At 45.2% G+C, this 25,841-nt stretch overlaps 1 protein-coding gene and 1 long non-coding RNA gene across 11 annotated transcripts in view; one reads left to right on the top strand and one right to left on the bottom strand.

The window, feature by feature from the left end:
• The first annotated feature begins 4,148 nt into the window (after window positions 1–4,148).
• LOC137451179 (uncharacterized) overlaps window positions 4,149–25,841 on the top strand; it is a 29,253-nt gene continuing 7,560 nt past the window's right edge. Inside the window, exons 1-5 of one of the 5 annotated variants that reach the window (XR_010989739.1) lie at window positions 12,563–13,129; window positions 13,208–13,330; window positions 15,086–15,145; window positions 15,856–15,973; window positions 17,026–17,154. This is a non-coding gene — a long non-coding RNA (uncharacterized lncRNA). Of the gene's footprint in view, window positions 4,237–12,562; window positions 13,331–13,513; window positions 13,696–14,425; window positions 14,529–15,085; window positions 15,146–15,855; window positions 15,974–17,025; window positions 17,155–25,841 lie in introns of those variants that run through there. The other 4 variants (XR_010989737.1, XR_010989738.1, XR_010989741.1 and 1 more) reach the window with 4 other exon arrangements.
• VPS13D (vacuolar protein sorting 13 homolog D) overlaps window positions 18,927–25,841 on the bottom strand; it is a 101,284-nt gene continuing 94,369 nt past the window's right edge. For all 6 annotated transcript variants that reach the window (XM_068158467.1, XM_068158468.1, XM_068158466.1 and 3 more), the window contains 3 exons: window positions 23,667–23,798; window positions 20,443–20,683; window positions 18,927–19,676 (listed from right to left, as the gene is read on the bottom strand). In XM_068158467.1, the coding sequence (XP_068014568.1) occupies window positions 19,545–19,676; window positions 20,443–20,683; window positions 23,667–23,798 (505 nt within the window). In that variant the 3' untranslated portion in view covers window positions 18,927–19,544. The remainder of the gene's footprint in view (window positions 19,677–20,442; window positions 20,684–23,666; window positions 23,799–25,841) is intronic.

Below are 25,841 nucleotides of genomic sequence, written 5' to 3'. Positions count from 1 at the left end.
TAATTGGTAGCTTTCAATATTCTAATATTATTGAATATTCAGTCTTTGTGATCTGGCATGTTGCTCAGCTGTTTGCTCTTGCAAAACACCCTTCTTCTTCACCCACATCAACTATTACAACACTTTTGAACCCTAAACCGAAAAAACACAGCTCTATAACACATTCACCTTCTCCACTGTCTGGTTGCCACAGCTGAGGTTTAACAAGCATGTTAATCCAATGAAACATAGCCTTGAATTTTAGGAGGGATCTGATGCTAACAGAGGAAAATGAAATGAAGTGGTGATGTCCTGCAGCAGGAGCTGTTACACATGTGAAAAAGCAAAGAAGTCATGTCCAAACAGCTAAGTTTAATCATTCAATAGAATGCTCTGCTTCCATCATTAGAGGATTATAGCACTAAGCCTTCTGAGCTCATTTTGGTTCTTTCACATAGTCGATTCTGGTTCTAAGTTTCCCAATACATGTCTCCTCCATTCAAACAAATTACAGAACTGTAACTTTACTTCTGTAAAAGCTGCAGTCCAGGCTAGCACTCCTCACAGCTCTCATTCCCTACATCAATTAAGATAATTCTTTCAGACTCCTAACCCCAGTATTTAGGAGTAGGGATGTCTTCTGGCTGGAGATGTGATGTTTACTGTGAAGCAGTCTGGTAGACAAACATTTGCCTTTAAAAACTTTTTCATATTGCCACTCAGATTTGCCAATGGCTCCTAAGAGCACACACCAGAGGATGTTATATTCTGTCTCTCTCCTTCGGTGAGCTGAACTCTCAGAGAAGATCTTCTTTTGAATGAGCCACAGAAGCCATGCTGAGTTTATTTTAGTTGGGTTTATATTAGGTCTGTTTTTTGCTGATCCCTTCATTTTTCATCATTTTGTCCCTTCCAACTGTTCCTGTTGGAGAGGACTGTGTTTGAGAGCCTCTGAGCCAGAATGCTGTGCGTGCAGATTATTCCTCTGCGCCTTCCCTTCAGGCAGTCTCTCACCTGTGCATGCCTGTGTCCACACCTCCTGATACATTAACACTGCAATCTGCCCCAAATATCTTCGAGATTAGCTTCCTTTAGAGCATTAAGAGTACAAAAGCCCACAGAGCAGGCATTAGACTGCCAAAGGACTCGATATGCTTTTGAACACCTACAGGATTTGAATTTGAACTGGGAAGGTAGTGGTTGGCTAGAAGTCACTTGATGGTTAAAGGGGGAATCAGAAAGTAAAAGTCAATCAGCAAAAAGGGAGTTTTGCTGAAATGGTCAGGATGTGCAGGAAAAGGCCACAAACAATGGGTTTAGGTGCACCAGCCCTGCTGATCCTGAACTGCAGATCAGCTGGCATTTATAGATGAGCACTGAAGTGGAAAATAACCCCCCAGTAAAGCACAGGAACCCTTTCCATCTGTCTGACTAAAGGAAATCTGGTGCAAGCCCTGAACTGCAGGGAACCAGCACTGCTGTTTGATTTCTTCTGGTAATTTACCATTCAGGGATATTAAAATGGATGGTTCTAGTGACAGCTGAAAGTGTCCTTTTGCAGTATGAAGTGCATACCACACTGGCTATGCTGTAAGGCTGGATGGGCAACTCACAGCCTAGTGATCTGCATTACAGCTAGCAGTGCTGCCTGGCATGGGCAATCCTGGCTGCAAAATTGGCCTGTTTGCCTTCACTGGATTACTTTTAAACAGACCTCTTCCAAATTTTCATTTATCAAATACTTCATATACTTAATGGCCAATGCATTGCTTGCAAGCTACTCACCATAACCACCACTTTGAGTGCTTGCCATTCATTAATGGAGTTTTCCTGTGGAACTGGCCATCCAAATCACACGGTGGCTTTGCTTTCCCCTGTCTGGATGCCTTCCAATCCCACAGAAAGCTTTCTAGGGGCTCCAGTATGTCTGATGATGACTGTGAGATGGCTTCTGGCAACAGTATTAATGCAAATGCATACTTGAGTGTGTTCTCATGACATATTCCAATCTTGTGATCAAAAACGTGCTTGCAGACATTTTCAAGGGAAAAATCCTAAGTTGGGATACTGTCAAAAGCGCATTTGCCTTCATTTATAGCAGAACATTTTCACAGTGGCTCTGTGTCTTTCAGTGGAGTCACCTCTCTCTGAGCCTTGGATTATCAGGGAATTAAACACTCACACTCTGCTGATCCAAGAAATAGTGAATTAATATGAAAGTGACCTCCTGACATGAGGGCACAGCATACCTCCATACAAGAGGAATGGCATGACGATGTTTTGGGGCTTGCTGTATACTCGCCTCTAGTCCGTTTAAGACAATAAACCCACGAGTGGAATGGAGCTGCACTGCCACTTAAATTTGGAAAGTGAGAAATGTAGAAAAGGAGCAGGATGCCCAGAGAGCACAGGTGCATCAGCAGAAGGGCTGTGCTGGCTGCTCAGTATAACTCAGTTCACCTGATGCTCATATTCTCCCTCTTCACACTGGAGGAAAGTCATCTGTCAGAATGCCTGACTGCCCAGAGAGCACAGGTGCATCAGCAGAAGGGCTGTGCTGGCTGCTCAGTATAACTCAGTTCACCTGATGCTCATATTTGCCCTCTTCACTTTGGAAGAGTGGAACTGACCTATCAAAACTGCCAGACACACACCTCTGCAAACCATGCCCTACCACAGTGTTTTGGGTTTTATTTTATATATACATAAGGCAAGGGTGAAACTGAAAACTGTGCAGTCTTGCCTGGTGTCACAGCATGAGGCAGTATATGATTGCACTGATGGTATAACCCTTTGGCTCACCCTAAAGCCTTTCCATGACAGCAGCCTAGGTCCTAGGTGCCTGGCCTATGGTTCAGAGACACTTGCTAAGGGCCAAGTTTGACAAGCCTGGCAAAATGTGGTGTTCTGTCCCTGAACTGCAGCTGGCTTAATTATCTCGCTCTGCACAGACAAACCCTGGTGACAAATCTGTGACTAGGTTTTCACACTTGTATGTGACTCATAGATTAGATTACTCTTCCTCTTAATACCACAATTGCAGCATTTCCATGCCTTGAAACAAAACAAAGCTTGAAAACCTGGCCCTTTGGATCCTCCCTGCTAGCTTGCTAGGTGTGTTCGGGGAGGGAGGGGGGAAGATACCAGCTGTGCTAAATTGGCCTAGAAATGCAAAGGCTCTGAGGGTTCAATCGCAGAAATGTTTGCTTGGGGGCACTCAGGACGGTGTTTTGTTTGGTTTTTTTTTTCCTTGGAACTTTCAGCAAATGTAGCCTTTGTTTGCATTTTTCTGTGGTATGTGTTTACTGTTCATTTGCACTGCACATGCTGTGAGAAATTAAGCCATTATGTTGGTATTTTTCTTTTCACCCCTCCTTTCTCCTGCTTTCATTCTTTTGACACCCCCACCCCCTGCAAAATCCTTACCATTCCTTTCATTATTTGATGTTAACAGGACAAAAGAAATAAATAGTTGAAAGAAGATAGAAGCTGTGTTTCTGTTTTACTTTGGAGCTGCTGCGGTAACTGAATACCAGTCTGCAAGGTCAAAGGAAAACAAAATATTAAGAAGAAAAAAATATAACACAGACACACACACACACACACACACACCCCCCGAACCGCCAGAAAACCTTAGTGCTCAAGCCACAGGTTGCATTGCCCATTGTAAAGCGATTTTCAGCCCAGATGCCTAAAGAGCGCAAGAGCTGCTCTGTAAATCTCCGAGTGTTTCATATAGTTTCCTTGTCATGTGGCCATTAAGTTTTACAACCTTTATATTTCAAGTGGAACAATGAACGTGAATTCCTTTTAAATGTCCTAATAGATTCCACATGTCGGCAATTTTTTATTGTTTTGGTTGCTCAGTAGGTAGCGAACCCGCCTGCGGGACGGTTGGTCTTGGCCGCGGCCATCGGACGCTGCCTGGCCGGGGGATAAACTCCCGCTCCCGCCGAGCGCCCGCCGCCGTCCCTCCATCTCCCGCCGACCCCACGCCTGAGATCCTTGTCCAAACACTGCGGCACCGCGCTGTCCCGCCAGCCCAGCCCCTCGGCTCCGCGCTGGGCCTGCCGGAGTCACGCCTGTGTGCTGGCAGGGCTATGGAAGCCGTAGGCTCCGGCATCCTTCCCCCAGCGCGCACCGCGCCCCGCAGCGCCCCGCCGGGGCACAGGCACCGGAAGCGCAGCGGCTCGAGCCGCCTTGCCGCGCGCCGCAGAAGCTTCCAGAGAGGCCGCGCCGGGAGAGGCGGTTCCTGAGGTGAGCAGAAGGGGCGGGATGGTGTGCAGCTCCCCCAGCCGAAAACAGCCAGGGCGCATGCTTCTCGCCGAGTCTTCGGGGCCGCGGGGAGAGGAGTTGTGTCCCGCCGTAGACCGAGCGCTGCGGGGCCGCCATCGACAGCCTGGCCTGGGAGGGGAGCCCGCGGAGGCTGGGCGCTGGGCAGGCAGTGCGGCCGCCTGAGGGGAGGGCACAAAGGACCTTCTAGAAAGCCGAGAGCAGCCCTTGCTGTCGGGGAAGGAGCGGGGTGAATGCTCAGTGAGGGCTGTGGGTTTGTGGAGGGGGATCAGTGTCGCCGTGCACCGCCATGGCCGCGAGAGCTGCGGGCGAGGCTGGACCGCCGCATGTGCCCGGCCAGGGAGCGGGGACAGGCCCCGGGCATTACGGCTCTCCTGTGGATGGCTTCTGAGTGGGGGGCACTGCCCACCGATGGGGCAATTCGCACCTCATTGCCCTTAATTCTATTCTGTTTGGCTTCAAGCACGGTATCTGTTCTCGGTAATTGGTTTACCCTTGGTCTGAGGGTCTCCTCTCGGAGTTAATCCGGGCAGGCGCCCATGGCGGGAGCAGCACCTGGAAGTGCGCTGAACCCTAAGTGTCTGGAAGCGGAGGATTGATGTTTGTGAAGGTCTGCCTGTGATCGTAGGAAAAGAGATTTCCTCCAGGTTGTAGCCTCGGCCAGAGCAGAACCTGCCAAAGGGACCGAAATGTCAGTTCACGGTGCTGCCCTCCAAGGGGTTTGGGGAAAGGGGGCGGAGGTGTTTGGGGTTGTTTTGCTTTGCTTTGTTTTGTTTTTCCCAAACAGCAGAAGCCTTGAAATTGACTGAGGTACAAAGAGGCCTTTGGCTTCCCGTAAAGCTCGACGCGTTGGCAATTGTGCTGGATCTTGTCGTCTCTAAAGTGAAAGCTGGCTCTGGCTGGCAGGTCTGCACAAGCTCGTTCCTGCTGTTGGCAAACACCGGCTGTTTGGGACAGGCCAGAGTGATTAAGATCACCGCCTCTGGTTTGTTTTCTTAATGAGGTGATTCTTAAACCGCAAGTTGTAAACGATTGGAGCTGCATTTCAGTTCATCTTGCCTTCAGTTTCCCCGTGCTGGTGTGCTACCTTCTGAAGTATTTGTGCTTTTCTCTGTGGTGGATGCAACAGCGAAGTGTTGGGATGCGTAGCACTTGAACTCTGCAGTTGATTTTATGTCTGACATCCGTATGGACCCTGCGCCTTTTTACCTGTCCGTGAAGAGTTTCAAGATGTGTTAAAATCTCTCACAAAGGCTTTGAAAGGTTGCACAGAGAACTCCTTGTGTGGAAATTATTTTCTGTTACTTTTAATAGATTTATTATCCTGATGCAATGTATCTGTGCTGGTCCTGCTGATGAGAATTGCAGATACTGGGTGGGTTATGCGTTGTGGGCTAAGGGTTTGGTGTGTATCCTCTGCTTACTTAGGGAGCGGTTTGAAGTTTGATGCCTTCCTGACACCCTCTCTGGGCTGCTCTTAGCAATTTTCATGCCTTGAAAATATGCAGGGGTTAGGTGGGGGATGCTGGATCCTGCTCTTTGATAAAGGCCCTAGATTCCTTTAATGACAAGGACCCTTTGTTGCAAAGTGGTCTTTTGCTAACCTTGGTGTGGGAGTGGTGAAGACTGGAATGGATGGTGTCACTGAATTAGTGACCACATCAGAACTACTCTGGTCTGTACTGCTTCCAGACACATGGAGCCCTGTGTCAAGGCGAGGTCATCTGCTGACCCTGAGAAACCACTTTCATATTATTCTTAGACCGCAAGGAATTTCCACTTACTGTAAAGCTGTCGGGCGGTGTGTCTGTGTCCCATCCACCCCTCCCCACCCTACACGAGTGGGGCAGAAACTGAGTATCACTGTATGCACAGAGCACTGTGTGGGCACTGTGGTGATTTGGATTAGTAAGTTGTTTCATGAGAGTTTCTACTGCAGGTAAAGCTGCTTAAATGTATCAAAGCTGTGGAACAGCTATAAGGTCCTTCTGTCAGGTCAAAAGAGTATGATGACATAAAGGTTTGCAGGAAACATTTATTCTTCCCAATTAACAGAGTCTAGTCACATCCTAACTCGCCATCCCATAGAGACTGCCAGCAGGCAGGTATAAAAGTGTGTTGATCCTTGGGAGTCCAAGATTAAACCTGGACGAGAGTCGTTGCTGCTCAGCTGGGCAGTGAAAGCTCGGCAGGTTGGTTTGTGTGCTGTTTTCTGGTGATGTTTCCAGTCATTGAGAAAGTCATCAAATACGCTTTGTGTTGCCCCAGAGCAGCCCTGAGCCCAGCAGGAAAATAATGAAAGCCTGCCAGAAATGTGTGTTCTTGGGCAGCTTTTCCAGTGGTTTGCATCACCTGATGGTGAGCTCTGACGTGTTGGGTCAAGAGGTGGTGTTGGACGTCTTTTCTAGGAGGTGGAACCAGTGCCCTGCTGCTGCCTGCGCGGTAGGGGCAACTTCAGGGTGTTCTTGGCACTTTTTTTTGGGTGCAGGAGGAGAGTGTGTGGGAGAGCTGTAGACTATCCCAGAAAGGGAAACTGCTCAGCAGTTTTCTGAGCAGAACCTTTCCTGTGATCTGTAGTGTGAGTAGCTCGTAGGGGCATAAAGGTCTGTGGATTGGGGCTCCCTTTTCTCCACTGAGCAGCAATAGCACATCTCACTACCCACGTCTTTGCCTTACTGGTTTCATGGGATTTCAGGGGAGAAGAACCATCTAGGGTCTTCCTGCTTATGCTGTTACTGCAGCTACTGTTCTGTTCTTTGCAGTATTTTAAGTGTATCTGTTGTGTTGCTTTTGAGGATCTTCAGCTGCAGAAATGGGGTAATGGACATTCTGGACTAATCTTGGAGATCATGACCATGACACAAATAGTGTGACAGTCCCCTTGCAAGGCTTGTCACAGTGCATCAGGCATCTAGCCTAAGCTACCTTAGGAAGTACCACATCCTTGCAAGAGCTACATGGTGCAGAGAAGGGTGTGTGTGGTGTGTGTGTGCCATCCAGCCTTGGGAGGACTGATAAGCTTGAATGCAATTATCAGGCAATGTTGCTGACTGTAGAGCTTTTCTGTTTGCTCCTGAGGATGAGGCCTGCTGAAGTTCAGAGCATAAATAATCATTATCTCTGCAGTGCAAGGGCTCACACTCTGTGCTTGGCCCTCTGTCCCAGCCCCCGCTCCATTCAGCAGGGTCAGGGAGAAGGGAATAAGAGGCGGTGTCTTTGGCTGACATGAACCCGCTGGGGAGGGATGAGAGGAAGGGGGTCTTGGGGGCTGGGTTCAGAGCAAGGTTAGCCAAATATTGGATAAATTAAGCAAGAGAAACAGACAGCTCAGCTTGCAGTGAACTTTTCACCCAGCTAACCTGTTCCTCACCCTGAATTGCACAGGTGGAGTACAGCCCAAGTAGAGCACAACCCTTGCTCTCCCTGCCTCCTCTTTCTTTTTAGTAGTGTAAAGCATGGCCAAAGGGAGAGCAGGAACTGAAAGGGGGTTGATTGGCTCTTTTCAGTCCAAGAAATATTATAGTTCTAATTGCTGTCTTAAGAGAACTGAAGTTAACACCACTAATTGCAGAGGGGTTAGTCATTATTCAGTCCAGTGTAGAACAAGGACCAATAATTTCAGGTTATAGAGGATGGGGAAACAATTCTGTATGGAAGAGGGTAAGGAACAAATGACAGTGTCTAAACAGGGATGATTAGAGATTCTTTGTGGGGAAAACACAAGGCTGGTGGGAATTCAATGAATTCTGGTGTTTATATTTCTCTGACTTTTCTCCCGTGTTTGCAGTGCAAGTAAATACAAATAATTGCTGACAGATGTTGTAAAAACATAGCATTATGCTAACCATTAAGCTTATTTTTTGTCTTGCTAATACATATTGATAAGCAGACACGGTGTACTTGGGTTCTCACATCACCTCTGTGCAATGGCTTTGCTCCAGGGGCATGGTGTGGAACCAAGAGCTGAGTTTGTTCTGTTGACCTTTTCCTCAATCCCTACTGCTTCCTCTCCCTGTCTCCCAAGAAAGCTCCAAGCAAATTGAAGTTACTGTTTTTCAAGTAGTTGCCCCACCACAGTCAGTGTGTAGTGGTGAGGCTGAAGGTTTTGATGTGCTTTCCTAGACTGTTTTTCTGCTCTGTGGTCTGGCAGGTTTGTTGGAGAGCAGTGCCTGGTGAATTACTTCAACCTGGCTTTTAGACTAAAAATCACTGGTTTGCAATGGGGACTTCCAAGTTCTCATCTGATCTTCCTTTTTTCTTTGTCACTTGTCATAGGTAGGGGAAGTTATTGCATAGTATTTCCAGGAGTTAAGTCCTGTATTTTTCTGTGTGCATGCCCAAATTCCATAAACTGGGGGTCCTTGAAATCTCCCTTAGGGAAGTTCTGCCAGTAGCACACTTGCAAATGGTAAATGCCAGGACCTCTGTGTCTAAAATGGAGAGAGCATTGTATAAACCTAGAGATAATCTCTGACTTCAGGAAGCTGTGAGCCTCCCTGCAGCAGTGTTTTCGATTCCTGCTCTGATCAGTGCAGAATGATGATTTCCACCCTGCATTTTGGATCTGGGAAGGAGGTCAAGTTGTTCTTGGACTGCATGTAAATGTCAGTTCACATAAAGCTCCTCAGCCACTGCCAGGTTTATGACTGACTTCAAAATAATACTGACAGCATCTCCCATGGTGTCCCAAACTCCTGGGTGCTGGGGGAGGACAGGAGCTTGGGCTGACATGACCACACTGGCATGGGTGTGCTGGAAGGTGTGGAGAAAGGGAGTCTGAGCCGTAGTGTGGTTGCCATCGTTTTCTTCAGCCTGCCTGGTGCTACTGGTTGTTTATCAGACAGTTTTTCTTCTTGCCGTTGAGAAACGTAAGAACAGCAGTCAAAATCTGCATAAGGCAGCACTGCTCTCTGCTGCCCCTTCCCCTGCAACGACAGGAGCACTGGTGTAGGTTTGATGAGCCTAGTCAGAGATTGGACTCTGTTCAAACACACTTCTTTGCTTTTTTTTTGGGTGGATATTTTGTTGTTCTGGTTTGATTCTGGCTGGCTTAATTTTGCAGCCTGTAGTCTCAAATGCAAATTCCACCACTGGGGAGGGGATGGGACAAGGGCAGGTTTGGTGGTCATCAGATAAATGAGACCAACGCTTTTCCAACAGTTTAAGCAGGCTCAGCAGACCTTGAAGTGACATCATAATCTTCCTTGAGACAGATTTGCTTGTCTGGTCTGTCAGAGCTTGTATTCCCCACAAAAGTTGCTTCCTTTTAGACATGTGGGTGAAGTTTCCCAGACCTGTTCAGCCATTCACCTTGTGGCTCAGAACCCCTTGTGTCATGGCAGGTCTGTTTCTTCTACTGTGTTTTTGACTGTCCCTTGAGAGACCTCCTTTAAGTGATGAGTCTCAGAGATGGTTCATACCAAAAAAGATCTAATACTTGTTGCCAGTTATTCAAATCAGTGTTACTGATTTCCCGCATCCTCCCACTGGTCCCTTGAGCTCCCCCACCCACTCATTTTTCCTAATAATTCCCAGGCTTTCTGGCTGTAGGCTCAGCATGCCCTCTTCTGTGTGTCTGTGCTAAGGTGCAAGTATCTGGCTCTCCCCAGAGGAACATTTCGGGCTTGGCTGCAGCAACTTGCATAGGCAGATACAGGCTGGAACTGAAGAAACAAGCAAGGTAGATTGACTGCTGGCAGCTTCAGTGAAGCTTCAAGCCACATTCACAGCACATCTTCTTGGCTCTGCTGGTGGTGTTGGCAGTCTCTGAGGTAGCTAGTTCAAAGCTAGATGAGTAATGTGTCTGCAGGCTATGGTGTTGGGGTGCACAAATGGGAATCTCTAGAGTTCTGCCAAGAATCAGGCTAATTGCACACTGTGCTAGCAAAGACTTGCACCAGTAGGGACCCCGTGTGCTGCTGCAGTTGCAGTTTGTAGCTGTGATAATGTCTTCTCTTTCACAACTGAAGGTGTTCAACTCACCAGGCTTGTTTCTCCAGCACCACCAATTGGAATCTGTATTGTGCAGTGAGTTGTGTTGTCAGTGTAAACAGTAAGTTGTCACTGAGAGCAGCCTTCTTTCAAGCAGCTCCTCAGCTGGGCCCCTTTTCCTCACCATGCTCTTCTCTCTTTGTATCCCTGTGAATTCTTCTTGATCCTGCCAGCCCAGGTCCCTTCCACATCTGTATTCTCATTTCTTTTACTTTCTTTGCTTATTCTCTCTCATGGTAATTTCCTCTGCTAGCAGGAACACACTTGATTTAGATGAATCTGGAGTCCTAGAGATGGAAAAGGGTGAGGCTAGATCAGTTCTGGATGTCCACAATGAAATGTTTAGGAACACATTGACATTAGGGCAGCTGAAGTTCTAATGCTGATTTTAGAGATATTTTTGGCTGTGTTAGACTGTCTTATACAAGGCCTAGAAGAGACAAACCCTGTTCTCCCCTAAGCAAGGAAAGCAGCATTCACCCTCCCTATTTATTAGCCCCGGGGGTGGGGTGTTAGTCTGACTTTGAGGGGTGGCAGAGTTGTTAGCTTGTTGAAATTTGTGCTGTCAAAAATCCCTGTAGAGGAAGTGAAAAGCCACTTCTGTTGTGGAGCTCATTTGTTCATCCTTGCTGGGAGGGGTTGGGATGGCAACAACTGAAAATGAGTGTAGTCCCCAGAGCTGGAGGCGAGTTGTTCATTTCACAGACAGTGGCAAGGAGAATGGAAAGGATATTTAGGAAACAGGGCAGAGAGACAAGGACTTAGTAAGAGGACACAGAGGACCTCTTCTGATGACTAATAAATATTCCATCAATTTCCTAGTACTGGAGCTTATTAAAGAAAAAAAAATCCCCAACCCTCTTGTGTGGAGTTTGCCTATAGAGGAGATACAAGGGTGTTAGTAAAGAAAGGGATCTAAAGCATAATCCACCCCTCCCACAGTGTTCCTGGACTTTCTAGCTCACTTACTTACAAATACTCACTCTTTGGATGGTTCTAAGCCATGCAAATCAGTCAGGTGATCACAAGGACTGCAACTGGTTTGCAGCCTGTGAATTTAGCCCACAGGTAGGCCAAGAGCTCTTCTGGAGAGAACCTCTTTATGTAGCAGCTTCCCCATGTGCTGGGTTGTATTCGGTGCTGCTCAGGGGTGAAAAGTCCTCTGTAGCATGTGTTGGCCTGGCAGAGTGAGCCCACATGACAAGAGCAATAGAGCTGCCCCCTTTCTTGCTTTGGGGAAAAGCAGCTGGATTTATGGCTGTTCTTGTGTGTGCAGTAGAGCGGGCACCACAGCCCCTACTTTGTCAGCGGTAGGATAGTTGAGGGGATGAAAAGCTTGGCGTAACCCTTCGGTGTGTTATTTATTATCACTTTGCAGGCCCCTGGAAAATGAACTTTAGAGAATGGTGAGGCAGTGGTGAGGGTGAACACTGGGAAAACCCGGGAATCAGCAAATCCATTGTGTTGTGCTGACAGAAAGATACTGTTACAACACACTTTAGCTGCCAACTTGCTGCAGTCACTCAATCCATCATGGTGGGCTGTTGGATCACAAGCCAGTGAAACTCAGCCTGGCGTGTTATTTTAGTCTTACATGGACTGTGAGATAAACGGGGCATGAACCAGCCCCCTGGCAGGGGGTCGACCCCTGGCGCCCTCATTAAAGTGCCAATCAAAAAGAGTAATGGAAGAGGGAATGGAAAGCTGGCTTCTTCAGCCTCTTGCTGCACTCAGCCTGAGCAACTTGCATCAGCCAAGGGAAACATTTCTCTCCTGAACAGGAGCCAGACCTCCAGAAGTACCTTCTCTCTGCTTGTCTCTGTGAGACCGAGTGCTGAGGCTCTTCTGGGTTTCTTGCTTGCGGTGGAAACCTGTTGCTTATTACTGACTGTTCAGAGCAGGTGGTGGGGAGAGGTGTTGCTGAATGCAACCCAGAAAGGGTGCAGGTGCCTGTTCTGTGCAGATTGCAAGCACTGTGCTGTACTTGCATTGATCATCAGTCACTCAGTTGCAGGATTTCTGCTGCAGGTTGCTCATACTGCAGCATTTTTTGTGACAGAGAAACCTGCTTTCTGCCCACAGCAGTCCAGTCTAGAAGGCTTGCTCCTGCGGGCAGGGTGTGAAAATGGATTCTTGTGTCTTGGTTTGGTTGTTTCAAACTTCCACAGGACCCCCCCAGCAAATAGACCCTGCAGTGACACCATGATACTTGAGTGACTGTACAGCTGAGGCACAAGTGCAGTGCTGAGCTGCCTGTCATTGATGGCAAATAGCCAAATAGGTGTGTGACAAGGGATGCTCAGATCCTGGGTGCATCCAGCACTGCTGGTGCTGTGGAAATTTCTGTATGTGCTCTGAGGCATGCTGTGTTTCTCTGTCTAAATACATGTCCTGCACATCAGCTTTGCTGTGGTTGTGTGCTTGGAGGAGAGGGCAAAAAAAGCAGCTACTGGGGAAAAAAAAAAAGGTGAAGGTCTTAGTGTTACATGGATTTAGCATTTGAAATCAGGAAGTGCAGAGCTGGGGAGTGAGCTATTAAACCTGCTTATAAATGTCAGCTCTTGGTGTGATCTCAGTGTGATCCTGAACTTGGCAGCTGTTTATTTTTGCTCACAAGGTTTTATCAGCAGATAGCTTCTCCAGGTGGATAGTACTTTGGTTTAAAATAGTCTTTTTAATGGGTTGGATCAGTAGTTGGAATTAGTGTCAGTGAAGCACAATGTAAAAATAGTGACTAGAGCCATACTATAACACCTAAGAGTGAGCACTGTCAGTAGGAGATTGTCCTGCCACAAAGCTAACAAGGTGGCATGTATCAGGTTGTGCTACTGAGGATGCTACAAATTGGAGAAGCCCTTAAAAAGCAGTAAGTAAATAGCATGATTGCAGATCAGCTTTGTACTAGGCTAGGTCAGAAAAAATACTTCTGTTAATTTACATCCAGTATTGTGTGCTTGTGTTCTCCACACACCTGTCTGACCACAGGCTGTAAGGATGCTGTCTCTGCAGGGCCCTCTGAAGATTCATAGTGCAGCTGCTGTTACACCACAGATGAAGACATGTTCTGGTATGGAACCTAGTGCTAAATATAAGCTCCACATTTCTGTTCCCTCCATGCTTTGAGATTAAAAGCAATCCTGAAAACATGTACTGGCACACAAAGGATTATTGAAAGAGTCTGGAGTTACCCATTAGCAGAAGGAAAACGTCACTGGTGGTAGTCTCCTGGCATTTGAATTACAATGTCAGGGCCCTGACCTTGCCAAAATAAGGCTGGAGTGGGAGTCTGGACCTGCAGATTGTGGTTTGGGTTGGTTTTTTTTCCCCTCCTACCAAAACTAAATGCAGACACAAATTTCTTCTTATGTCATTATTTTGATAGCCAGTGGTGATGGTTGGCCAGGGGCCTCGAGGCAGCAGTGGTTAAGAATGGTGAGTCACCTTCCCATCTCAGAGCAAGTGTTTGCTGCTGCTGTCTGGAGGGCTGAGGACAGTTGGTGTGATAGATTTGTTTGTTACAGTTTCTTTACAGCTGCAGCATCCGGGGGACTTGTTTCTTGCTGGCATTTCCAGTGTGCAGGACCAGTTGTTCTGTAGCTCCCATCCCCAGTCCTTGTCCTTTGGGTGACCCATCCATTTATCCCATTTGTGCAGGCACATGAAAGCTCTTTACTGCTCTCCTGGCCTTTCAGGACTTTGAGTCAGCTCAGAGCAGGCCTGAGGTGCAGGGTTATTCTTCCCCACTGCAAAAACTCTTTGTGTTGAGCACTCTGCTTGGGCAGGAGTGTGTCAGCTGCAGAGAAAAATAACCCAGCAAAAGCCCAGTGTGATACTGGAGTCTGATTGCACTGAGACACCCTGACTGTGCAAGGGGCCATTAATAGCTCTGATATAACGTGGCAGGCATCTGGCTCTTATGTAACTGCAGCTTGCTCCAAGGTTATTTTTATTTCCATACTAGCATGTGCTGTAGTGCTGCTGAGAAAAAGAGCAAAACGAAAAAAAGGGCTTTTCTCTTTTCTTTTCTTCCCCCCACCTCGTGTTTGTCAGGGGTTAATGAGTAACCTTTTCATGCTGGTTGGCAAGGCCTCCTTTCATAGGCTGAACGCTGCACTGCTGCATCCAGCAGGCGCGTGCAGAGCCGGTCACTGCGCAAGGACCCAGCCTTGTGTACACATCTGGTGCTGGGCTTTCCTCACATTCTCCCACTGCAGAAAAATCTGCTGAGGGAGAGCTATGACAAGCACACAGCTCTGTCAAACTGGGTAGGTCCCTCTGGTTATGAAACATTTGCTCGGCTCCATTCCTTTCCTAAGGCTATCAGAGCATTGGGGCAGCTACCAGTAGGCTGGAATAAAGCTGAACCAGTAATAGAAGTGGGGAATGAAAATGGTTTGCTCCTAGCCCTGCACTTGATATAATTAAGCATCATAACAGCTACTGATTGAGAGACTTCTATCAGGACTGAATTTTACAGAGGCTGGACTGGAATCTAAAGCTCTGGGCATAGTTTGAATTTTACTTGTATTTAATTACATTTTTAAACAGAAAACTAAGACTAGCTGTCCCTTCTTTCTAAGAACTACACTTAGGAAGAATTTGGAATATGGCCATCACTTTTCAAGATAAAAAAATCCCCACCAGTATGGCTATATATACATACATTTGTGAGGGGGATGTGTGTGGCCTGTGTATTAGGAAAAAGAATTACCTAAGTGTGGACACATACAGAATGTTACTCTTTGTAAGAAACCAAGTTGTATGAGTGAATTTTGAGCAACTCTTGACTTAATTAAAATGTGTTTTGGTTTTCTCTTTGTAGCAGCCTAGAACATGGAGAAATCAGCTGCCTGGAACTAGAAATCGGCTTTTTCAGACCCAGGTATGAGATGGTGATTACTAATTATTCTTCTAAGGTGAGAAGCAGAGCAAGCTAGGTTATTCCTAGAGGAATCATCTAGTGGTTTGTTGTGTAGGAAACAAGACAGTGCTAAGCTGTAACACAGAGATAAAAACAGGCTAAAAAATATATATAATTGGCCTAGAGTCCTAGAAAATGCATCTCCTATTGCCCAGAAAATAGGTAAGTGCTAAAACCCATCATGCAGTCTTAGGAAAGCTCAAAACCTCTGTGTTGTAGGGGAATATTACAGTTCTTCCTCTCTCTTTTAGCCACTTACAGTCTCTCCACAAAAATGTAAGCACTGCACTTTTTTTGGTAAACAGCATTCACAGGCTGCTCAGAGGGTAAGGATCAGCTGGCTGGTGTATTGGGAATGTTGGGGAACAGAAGGAAGGGATGTTGGTCACACCATGCACACTGTTTACCTGCTCTCAGGCAAACCTCACTTTGTGCCTCCTGTTTCACTGCCTAGACTTCATTAATAAATAGCTGTTAAAGAGGTAACAGAATTGTTTATGGTCCAGTAATGTCTGTAACAAAACAACTGTTTCAGCCTGATATACTATGATCACAGTAAGATGCCTAAGTACAGGCAGAGCCTCACCCCTGCTTTGAGTGTCTGAACGTTAACAAACTTCTTTTCCCCTTTGCCCAGTTTATTATTAAGCAATTAATTTCTCTTCTTTCAGAGTCAGCAAGCAAGCAGACATCTCAATGACATACTCATCCCACCATCACTCTGCTGGAGCCTGTTGCCAGCTGAGGCCTAACTCCAGGAGTTACATTTGATTACCATACCAGGTACTGGTAAGTGCAGTGGTGATTTCCTCCTTTAGCAGCCATAGTGTGCATGGTTCTGTATCTTTGTACTTTTGCATTGCCATCTTGTTTACCAGTAACACCATTTCCTCAGCAAAAAGGTCACATTCCTGTTAGATATGAGCTTAAAACAATATGCTCCAAAATAGTACTGCTCCATGTTTTGATTGCTTTATCAGACACAGGGCAGCAAAAAGGAAGCTTGCAGCCACAGCTGTGGATTTAGGGCAGACTCTTTGGAGTTCCACTTGTCCAGAATTGCTTCTAGAATAAAATGACATTGCCATCTGTGTTCTTCTGAGTAGCTTGCACAGGAAAAACTTGGCTGCCTAATTCTGTCACAGGTCTGTCTTATTTTACTGACAGCAGACTGCATGGGTCTGGGTAAGTGATAGAAGTATTAGGATGTTGTGGGCTTTTTTGTTGCCACACAAAACTATATTCATACCTAAAGTGCCATTTTTTGGAAGTGTATTCTTTACCTCTGGCATTTCATAGCCTGGGTAGGTGACAGGCCACTCAGGAGGCATGTGGCTGGCTTGGAGAATTCTTCATTCCAGTCCTCTACAGTCATTTTCTGTTTCTGCACATAATGGTTTTGCAAGCAGGGGCACATGAGGAGCGTGGGTGGAAGCAATTTATTGCACTTCTCCAGAATTACCATGAAATAGCTCTTAGGTCAATAATCTTTATTTTACATTTCTTCAGGAGCATGTCCAACGAGAATGAAGTTGGGTCAGGGTGGGCAGAGAACAGGCTTTACAGTTCTCATTAAAATGCATATAAAATCAAAGCTAAGGGGCTGAAGCAAACTATTTGTAGCCCAGCATCACTGTATGGTGAGAAGGTGTTTGAAGTAGTACCTGCATGGGTGATGGGTTATTCAGTCTTTGGTAGAGTGTGAACAGCTTGTTATGAAGACTTGAGCAGGGGCAAGAGAAAGCATTATGTACCCAGAATTGGACTGGCTGTGTGCTAAGGACAGCAGGCAGGGGCAGAAAGCAGGGGTGCTGTCTCTCATCAGCCATTTTCCTCCACAGCTTCTGAAATCTGCTTCCTCAATCTGCTTCCCTGGCTGCAGCAGTCGTATCTCTACCAGTGGAATGTGCTACATCTGGTGAGCTCTGTCTTCAGAAGACTCCAAGAGATGAAGGACTTCACAGACTTTGGTAAATAGAACTATTGTCTTGTCTGCTTACAGCTTGTGTTTGAGTTGTTAAGGATTTGACTAACACACACTCTCCACATCCTCTGAAAACTATTTTTGAGTATGGCTCCTGGAATCTGAAAGTTTTATTTATTCACTGAGTAATAATGGTTGTAGTGCCAATAGCAATGGGACATCCACAGTAAGAGTTCTGGAATGATATAAAAATAGTTGGGCTGCAGCAATAAATAACATCACTTGTGCTTTAAAAAAACTCCCAAAGTTCTGATTCTGTTTGTTTTGGAATGTGCATGAGGCAATATGCTGCTTTCAGCTCTGCCTGCACATGACTCCTCATGAGCAGCCCTCTGTGTGTACCCTTAGGAGAAGACTGGCCTTGGCTATAGATGAGTGAGGAACTTCACCATGATGCACAGGAGGGGCACAGGATCAGGAACAGTATGGAGTAACTTCAGCCAGTGATGGCCTGTGCTACTCATACACATCTAGGCTAGTGGGAACACTTTTCAAAGGTTTAAATAATGTTATGTTTAATTATCATCAACAGTCAAAAAAAAAAAGGATAGGCACAGTCAAAAAGATAAAGACATATACAAACTATATGTTACTGTGGCTTCCTGAGTTCAGGTCCCTCACAGGCTCTACTATCAGACTACTTTCCAGGTGTTTGCACCTCAGCTCCATCTGTAACTGTTACAAACCTCAAGCATTCAAAACCATTTTCCTGTAAACTCTCAACACAGAGCACTGAGCTAGTTTTTATTTGCCTTCCCATCTACTTACCATCTTTAGCTCTGAGGAATCTGCTGCCTTAAAAAAGAATGTTTTGGGGGAGAGAAGCAGGGAGAGGAACAGGCAGTTTTAATAGCTGAGTCCATGAGGACTGACATTGTTAAAGCACTGTTGAGCCAAAGCACTTGTTGAATTCCTTATTTTACTTAAAAATTATACAGAGGCATATACAAAAGTGATGCATTAAATCAGTTTCCTTTGCATCATGGACCTTTATAGACTTTGATTTCCAGTCACAGACCATACACACACAGACTGATAGCACGTTTTCTCCTTAGACAACAATCCTCTGCCTGTCACTTCACAGGAGTTGAGAATTAGTTTAACCTTCAGCTTAAAAACACTCCTGTAGGCCTTTATCAAAGGATATTAAAAGGTAGAGGGGGCTCCTTATCTTGAGTCAAGGGTTTACAAAATAACACTTTCAAGAAGGCAGGTTCTTTAGTGGTTTCAGGGCAGTTGTGTGCTCACATTTGAACCTTCCACAGCTGAGTGGTGCAGAGCTGCTGAACCATCTCCAGGGAGCAGGTGTGAAAAGGAGATCTCCTAGTTGCTGTGAATAAAGGCATGTGGGTACACTCCTCCTTCAGCTTGTTGAAGAGACAAATACTGGTATGATGTACAACATTGGAAAAAACCCACATTAGTTTTATTACTTTAAAATGTCCAACTTTGAAGAGGTTGTCCTGAAGACAAATGATGCAATGATTTCCTCTTCCCTCACCCCTGGCATTTCCAGTGCTAGCAGAATTCCACACTAACCAGCTACCCATATACATTTAATCCAAGTGAGGGAACAAAAATGAAGTTCAGGCTTTCCATGTCCAGTGCTGCTCCCTGGACCTACTTTAAAAACAACTCAGGGACAGCCAGAGGTGCAGACTTTGCTAGGCTTGAGTGCTGTATTCAGAACAGAGCCAGCTACTTGTCCTCTGGTATTTTGAAAGTGTCATTGAATAGAGTGAGTCCTCACTGCAATAGTTAACAAAAATCATTACTTTTATTAAAATGGAGGCTGAACCATCAGTGCAACACCAGATGTGCATTTAGCTGTACCAGTGATTGAAGGACAAAGCCCAAGAACCAACCCTAAACAGTGCACCCTAAAGACAGAGTTAAAGCTCCAAATGACTTTAACAGCTGCAGCTTACTCTTATGTCATTTGTTAAACTTCATCTACAGTCCTGCACCATGAAAATCAGCTTTCTCAAGGATAAAAGAGAGGATGGCTAGTTTCAGGTAGTGCAGTAAGACTCAGTATAGCTCCTTTAATGTCTTTACACAGTAAACAGACTTGTATTTATACCAACACCCTGGTCTGTACTCTCTTATTTACATGAGCACTTGTACATATATACAGGTTAGCAAAATACAGGACTTCTCCCAGAACCAAGTAAGTGCATTTCAGCTAGACCTTTGTTATACAGCTAGTACCTTAAAAAACCAAACCCCACTCCCTTGTTTCCTATGCACAATGATTCCACTTAGCTAAATCCTACAGTGGTTAATTCCCTTCCCTTGTGGTAGCTCCTCCAGTCACAGAATACCATCAGCTCCCGACTGACACTTGCAGTCCACTCTGGCAGTAAGGAAGAGGTTTCAAGAGTCCAGCTCCAATTGTTCTTGGTTTTCACTGAGTCTTAACATCAGCTGTTGTTCATAATAAAGGCTCTTTGCATAGTTTATTTCTTGAGATAGCTTTACTGCAATGACTTCAGATTTCACTTTCACCTGCAGAAAGAAGGTGAGTTTTCTTAATGCTGTTCTCTAAAGCAGAATAGATTCATGGTTTTTACTTCACTAACCGAAGGGAACAGAAATGTTTCCGTGGAGACACCTCAGTGCTGAGACTGAAGCAGGGAAGAACTGACAGAGGGAGAGACAGGTAGACAGGGTTAGGTGTTTTGGGATGAAAGCAGAAACATCTTGCAGTATTTAAAGTTATCTCCTTTGCTTCCCCTCCTACCTTTTATCTGGCTTGTCTGTTTGGAATGTAAACTGACTTGGGTCAGAGGTGAGCTTGTAACCTTGCCTGTAAAACAGGACCCTGAGTAACTACTGTGATGAAGCAAAAAGCTCCTGTAATGGCTTTTAGAAGTGAGAGTGCTGATTAACTTGCTTGCATTGACATAAACACTCCTTCCAAGCTCAGATGCTCTGCAGTACAGAAATACTAGGGATGGGAGAAGAGTAAAGAGACAGCAAAGTACCTGAGTTTCATGCATGCATTGCAAAGTTAAAAGCCTTCTCAATACACATTCCCTACAAAAACTTCTCTGTCTGCAGGAGTATTCTAGATTCTGCCTTCAGCTTTTCTGAGGTGTTTAGGGAGCCAGTTCTACTGTCCCCTAAACCAGTTGGGCAGCAGCTGTTGTCACTACTGACAAAGTTCTCATGGTTATGTAGCACAGGATAAAACACTAATTACTATAAACACTTCCAGCACAAAGGGAAAAGAAACCTTACATGGATGAAACAACAGGTGCTAGATCCTTACCATTGGTCTTTGTTGGGATGGGCCTGGCATTGCTACACCACTACTGGTGTTCACAGCTTTCTTGGTCAGCTGTATATACACCTCCCCGTGGTCCTTTGAAACGAGGCAGTGGTAGAGATCATCATACTTGACTTCCAGGAAGATGGCCTCACGGTCTGTGTTGTCACCGCTCTTCAGAAAATAAACAGCTTTAGATGAAATGAGAACACAGTAGCTGTCTATGTTCTCCACTGCTATGAAGCTGCAGAAAAGAAAGGAGAAATTATAAACCTGAAGCTAAAAATAGTAAACTAGCAAATGTCTTCACCTGTTCTGAGTGACCTTTTGGAAAGGGAATGGTGTAACAGATACAATTCATCTGTATTCAATTTAAAATGGTCAGGAATTAAATTTGAGGAAGTACCCTCTTGCCCAGTTAAAGATGGTGCTGTAAATCAAATATTAGTGCTTGAATGCCCTGGCTCCTGCCATTGGACATGTGAAAATGTCCTTTACCAAAGCTTAAAAGAGTAATTTCCTTGCACTGGAGCACTGCAAGTCCTAGTACTGAAGTTCAGTTCAGTTCCATTGCTGGTACCTGGAAGGTTTGTAGACATTTATGACAGAAGCATTATCCTTCTGCACACTGTAAACCTGCTGGGCTTCCTTTTACCACACACCTCCCCTGCCTTTGAAACAAAAAACAAGTTTAACCCACTGCCTGGATCAGTAGCTAGAAAAGAGAAATTAGCTGTTTAACACTGGGGTGAAAGGTTAAGCAGCAAGCAGGTTTCCCCAGAGAGATTAGTCTGAGTGATGAATAGTAGAGGTAGAAAGAGTGAGAGAAGAATACTGGGAATTGTGATGGCTGAAGAGGTTGATATGTAAAAAAAATAGCAGTAAGGACTGCAAAATAGAAAGTAACCACACAACTGCTTCTCCCTCACTACTGATTTACTGCTGAAATGAACCTCATTAGTGGTTTTTTTAAATGCTGAAGTCTTCAGAAAATAAACATGAAATCATAACTGAGTGCTAAAGAGAGCAATAATGCTTTGGCAGCAACTCTCTATAACCAGGATTCTCAGGCTGTCAGGTAGGTTCAAAATCATTGTGTTCCAGACTGTTGCTTACAGAAATCTGGCTGCTGTCAGCTTGAGACATTCAGCAGAGTACTCCACTGTCCCTGCAGTCAGTGAAGATGGTCCCTGCTAAGTTTTGGTAGATCAGAAAGGATCCAAACTGCTGTCGGCTCTGCCAGCTAACTCTTTGCACAATCCTCTGAGCTATATCCAAATAAACCATAGCTATAAATGGAAATTTAATAGCCAAAAGTATTTCAAGAGGTCACATCACTGTTTCTTTTCATGGTATAAAAGTATAATTCCAGGAGTTTTCTGTTGTAGTCCTCTGCACTGAAATGGTCTTTTTCCTGCCTGGTGCCCTGCTTCCTGGAGTTAACAACTTCCATTGTCATTGACCTGCTGAGAAGAGCACAGCCATTCCACTAAAACAAGAAAGCTGTAATGTGCTTTGTCCAGCTCTAACCTTGGATGGAACTATGGGCTGGGGTAATTGAATTGTGTTCCTTGAAGTAAACCCAAAGCCGACAAAAACATCTACTTTAGCTGACAAAAATCTTAGGTGAAAGACAATGTTCCCACCCTTCCTGGAACTAGCAATTGCTCATCAGAGTTCAAACACTTCGGGGTGAGCTTTTGTCTTTAAAGCAACTTAAGTAGGCTGGGAAAGGGTATTTTTACAGTGCCATAGAAAAGCTACATTCTGTGCAGCATTACAGCCTGGGGAAGGACCCTCTTGTTCTGTGGGACAGACACACAGAAGCAAGTACAGACTGCTACAGACAGCCTAGCTCTGAGTTGGGTCAGACTTCCCCTACAAGTGGAACCAGGGGAACCTTGCTGGCACACTGGCTTGCTTTGCTTCCTTTCCAGCAAGGAAGGAAGATGAAAAGGTTATTATCAGAACTCCCTAGCACACATCACTGTCCTTAGAAGGTTTTGTATCCCCACCCAGGCAGAGCAGCTGTCCTGATCGATGGTATCACAGCCCCACCATACAGGGGTGTCCGTGGAGAGAGCTAAAGTACTAAAAGCTGCTATAAAGTTCAGTGGGTTTCTGGTTTCTCCCCAAGAGCACCACATTATCTATCTCATTTTCCATACAGAATTTGTGATGGTGTCATGTATACATTTTGAGGAAGGGAAAGGAGGTCAGTGACTTCATGGTGAAGCACAGAAACATTAGCTAATTTGTAGTCCAAGCTCTACATTTTGTTCTAAGTTTGAGTCATGCATCATTACCCATTTTCTCTTGCCAACTGTTACTTTCTTCTGTGTCTTAAGATCTCAAAATGGGTATTTAACCTTTTAAGAGACTACTTCAAGGTACTATTTTTGTTTTGAACTTCTACACTATTAAAAAGATCTCAAATTAATAAAATGAAAAATTAAATGCAACATGAGCCAATAGAACAAAGTAGAAGCAACCAGCTCTCTGGAGAATTTGTGGGGTTTTTAACAACATCAGGAAGTAATTACACAATATTTTCCAGAAGTGAAACAGTGAGCCTAAGTGGAAAAAAATGTGGAAACATTTAGTTAGAACAGTAGAGCAAGGTATTAAACCCCCTTTTATGGATTTAACTCTGAAGGAAAATATGCAAATAATCAGGTCTTTAAATGTGGTTCTGATTATGATAGGAGGATAAAAGTCAGAGGCATAATTCTGTACTTCTTTTCCATGACAAGAAACACTGTTTCCCTGTTGAATGATGTTCTTAATGGTTAAAATCCCAGTGAATGAACAGTGTGACTCGATGACAAAAGCTCACTGATCTGCTCACGGGGTACAGCTGCTAAAAGCTGACAGGTTTTTTTGGTCACAAAATTGCTCTCTTTCAATTCTCCCTCCCTAAGAGCCAGACTGTGTAAGCATAAACACTTAAATGAGATGGAAACAAGGTAACAAGAGTGTAAGATCCCAGGGCCACAAGCAAGTGGCAGATTACAAGGTCTCCCTCCCACGCAGCTGAAGGTAAAGGCACAGGGCTCTGGGAACACCCAGTGGCACCTGCGGGACATCTGAGGACAGGTGACCAGGTGCTCATGCTGGGGTGGTGATCTGTACCCAGAGCCGGCAAAATGTGTGTGCCTGTGTGTGTAAAGCAGCTTCACTTCCTCTTCCCAAAGATGTGCAGCAACAGCACTGCTTCAAGTACTTACAACTCATCCTGGATGTTGTCGGTCAGCTTGAAGAGCTGTTCTTGTCCTTCTGCTTGACTTTCTGAGTAGCAGGGCAAGAGCCCTTGAGGTCCTCTGCAGCAGCGTGGCTTCCTCACTCTCTCTGCTTGTGTCCTACATGCAAGATAGATGCAGAAAAAGAACTCAGCACACCAGCAGTACTTTCCCTTCCACTGAAAGCTGGCAGCACAGCACCTTTTGTTTATTTAGAACAGCAAAACATGACAGAGCCTTTAAAAATACAGTGTCTTGACAGAGACAGCACAGAGATTTCTGGAGTCAGGGGGTTTTACATTCCAAAGAAACACCTCAGAGTTTTCTTCTACAATTAAGGGGCAATGTGCTGAGTGAAAAGGAAGAGGGAACCTACACCTCATACACTGTCTGCAGATTTGGGGATCCATTTATCAGCAGAGTATTACTGATTTGACTTTCTTCACACTTTTGTACAGAAAGTAAGAGTGCATCAACCTAGGTGGAACTCACATTGATGGACAGTGTCAGTAGCTTGAAAACGGAAAGGCTACAGAAATAAGAGCATGCAGTCAAGACAAAAGAAGCCTCCACAGCAGGCTCCAGCATACTTTACTTTTCTTGAGCAGCTATTAAAAAATGACAGCAATAAAGAAGACACAGACACACCTGTGGCCTCACACACATCAGAGGTTGATACTGGCCACAGTGCTAAAGAACTGCAGGATCCTCCTTCAGTAATATTTTGTTAAAAAACAATACCCTGAATTCCTTCGAGCTTTTGGAATGTCCTATCCATGAAGAATTACGTTCCAGGCTGCCTGGCCCTGCTCTATTCTCTGTCATTTGCCCACAGCATCACTCTGGCTCTGCTGCGTGCTTCTTCATAGCTCTTCCAGGCTGCTGCCATTACTTTCCAAGCCAAATGCACAATTTTTGATTACTGCTCTCTACTTCCCATCTTGGTTCTCTGCAAAGAGCCCATACAAGGAACTGCTTTGACCCTTTTTGATCATGACAAGAGAAAAAACAACACCCAACAAGGCATTCTCTTTGTAAGCTGCTTGGCAATAGCACACAGGAGTACCCCCCTTCTAAGCTTTGCCCTCTGCAGATGTTGTCTCTGGAGCCTTGTTCCTGTTACCTTTCCCTTTCAGCAGTCCTGTCCCAGGCTGCAAACTCATGCACCCTTTTGAAATCTCCTTTCCTTTGAGTTTTTCACACCCTTGCCTTTTAGCAGTGACAGACTTTTGTTTTTGTCCTTTTCTTACTTGGCTGCAGTAAATGTTACAGGAAGTCTCCCCCATGGCATTGCTGACTTAATATCCTCTTTGCTGCTCTCCACTGGGTCACTGGCCTCTTGGTGTGTTTCAGGTATCCTTGCTGTGTCTGCTGTCAAGAAGGTATTTTGCAGACAAGGTGTAGAAGCCAAGGTTGCAGGGTTTCCAGCACAGCAGACACAAACACCAGCCAGCTGGGATTTTTAATAAGGTTATGACTATCTGCTAAATCCTGATTTTGTTAATCAGCCCTGCATCCCTGACCTGCCTAACGAATTACAGAGGCTCAGGAGTAGTGCTTATTGCTGATCCCCTTGGAGAGAAACTTCGGAGAGACACTAGCTCTTGACTTCAGCTGAGCTATGTTTATGCTAGGAGGGAGTCAGTTTGTCAGCAGGGAGGATGAAATGAGAAGTGGAAATTCACCAACTAAAAGAATGCAAAACACAGCAAGGGCTTAAGAAACCATAACAAATGTGGTCATTAATAGTGCCAGTAAAATGCTGTCAGTCAAATTCCCAGTTTTCCCTCTGCTTTACCTGTCCTGCTGTACTGCTTGGTTAGACCTCCAGTAGTTAGTGTTATGCATCCAAGCTAAAAACATGCCAGCATAAAAATTGTCATTTGCTGCATAAGGGCACTCAGTTCTGGCATCTGCAAAAAGTGCAATGTCTTAGAACTGCCTTCTTCCTTCAGTAGCATTCTGATCAGAATAGCCTGAACACTGGACAAATAGATGATTAAATAAATAGCTGAACACTAGAGCAATGTAAATAAAGGCTGAACACTAGCTAAACAGATGGTTTCTACAGCCTTCTGTATCTCTATTCCACTGAGTAGCAGCTGTGTGCTGGTTCAAACATTGCTATTTAGCACTGTAACTCTGGAGCAGATTGTCTCTCTT

This window comes from Melanerpes formicivorus, unplaced genomic scaffold, assembly GCF_026170545.1.
Source record: "Melanerpes formicivorus ecotype bairdi unplaced genomic scaffold, bMelFor1.0.p_v2 SCAF_39, whole genome shotgun sequence".
NCBI lineage: Eukaryota > Metazoa > Chordata > Aves > Piciformes > Picidae > Melanerpes > Melanerpes formicivorus.
Note: the sequence above shows the minus strand (reverse complement) of the source record. Positions and strands in the feature narration are given on the sequence as shown.